Source organism: Blennius ocellaris, assembly GCF_963422515.1.
Source record: "Blennius ocellaris genome assembly, chromosome: 13".
Lineage (NCBI taxonomy): Eukaryota > Metazoa > Chordata > Actinopteri > Blenniiformes > Blenniidae > Blennius > Blennius ocellaris.
In genome coordinates, this window is record NC_137662.1 from 10,246,635 (window position 1) to 10,248,377 (window position 1,743).

The window sequence follows — 1,743 nt, forward strand, 5'->3', positions numbered from 1 at the left end:
CTGAGGCTTAAGCTTGTATGAAAACAAGGGTGTTGAGAGCGAGTCTGTAATGAGAGCACATTGCAGGAGCTGTTTTGTGTCTCTCTCTCTCTCTCTCTCTCTCTTAATCACAGACACTGTAACTTGCTGATTAAACTGTTGTGCTCAATAAATTATTATTTGGGTGTAAAAAGGTAGGCACAACCAGATATTTATTAATTTTTAAGACAAGTGAAGCTATATATTTACAGACCATTTGCCAGTGGACACAATTCACTAAATGAGGGGTACTGTCTACCCACCAGGTGGCTTGGGCACAAGCGGAGATTGATTGAAGTGATCTGTGTGAATCCTATTAATGCTTCCTGGATTGTGGCCATGGCAGAAGCAATGGACGGGAACACCGCTGTCTAGCTGATCTGCCTCCAAACTCCAAACCCTCTGCACTCCCTCTTTAACACGACATCTCTTCCTCCTCCTCCTCCTCCTCCTCCTCCTCCTCCTCCACCACCTCCTTCGCTCCCCCAGGCAAGCATGGTACCTCCACCCCCCACCAACAAGCCCCACGTGTGCCTGTCCACCATTCTGATCATGAGCAGCATGGCACTGATTGATGCCTACCTGGTGGAGCAGAACCACGGCCCCCGCAAGATTGGCATCTGCATCATGGTGATGGTGGGAGACATCTGCTTCTTAATTGTCTTACGCTACGTGGCAGTGTGGGTGGGCGCTGAGGTGCGAACAGCTAAACGGGGCTACGCCATGATCTTGTGGTTCCTTTACATCTTCGTGCTGGAGATCAAAGTCTACTTTGTGTATCAGAACTACAAGGCTGACAGGAAGAGCTTGGACGCTCTGGCACGGAAAGCATTGACACTGCTGCTGTCTATCTGCATCCCGGTGCTGTTCGTGGTGCTGGTCGCGATCGACCACATGGAGTATGTTCGCGCCTTCAAGAAGCGCGAGGAGATACGCAACCGCCTCTTCTGGGTGGTGGTGGATTTGCTCGACATCCTGGACATCCAGGCCAACCTGTGGGAGCCTCAAAAGAAAGGGCTCCCCCTGTGGGCGGAGGGCCTGATGTTCTTCTACTGCTACATCCTGCTGCTGGTGTTGCCCTGCGTGTCCCTGAGTGAGATCAGCATGCAGGGCATCAACATCGTCCCCCACAAGATGCTCCTCTACCCCATCCTCAGCCTGGTGACCATCAATGTCATCACGCTGTTCATCCGCGGGGGCAACATGATCCTGTACCGGGACGCCAGGGTTTCAGGGATCCTGATAGGGAAGAACATATTGGCTATCATCCTAAAGACCTGCAGCTTTGTGCAGTACAGGAGACAGTTGCAGAACGCTCCGCCTGCCTTCGGAGTTGAGCTGCAGAAAAACTCAGTGGCTCACGCTCGCCCGGCCCCCACCCCTCCTCAAGTGGTCATGCAGGACCAGACTCCCCTCCCTGAGGTGACAACCTGCGAACACACATGACAGAATGCCAAAGTGAATCCTTGAACTGTCAATATATATATATATAGAAAAGAAAGAAAAAAAAACAAACCCTGGCAGGGCGCAGTGTTCAACACCTTTCAGGGCATGTAAACACACAGGAGATCATGATCTCCTCTGATGGTACACAGAACATTGCAGACGCTCTGTGAGGATGCTGCGAGCGCTGCTGTATCCAAAGCCATCATGGTGCAACATACAACATCACTTGTGACTTTGCGAAAGCATTCCCCGCCCTCCCAGTAAATCCTGTTGACTGTG

General features: G+C 51.4%; 1 protein-coding gene across 1 annotated transcript; it reads left to right on the forward strand.

The window, feature by feature from the left end:
* Nucleotides 1–513: 513 nt before the first annotated feature.
* LOC308138700 (transmembrane protein 121) lies at nt 514–1,464 on the forward strand (the record flags this gene model as incomplete). The annotated part of the gene is made up of 1 exon (XM_080507916.1): nt 514–1,464. One exon carries the CDS (start codon nt 514–516, stop codon nt 1,462–1,464), a length of 951 nt encoding a protein of 316 aa, XP_080364042.1.
* Nucleotides 1,465–1,743: the final 279 nt, after the last annotated feature.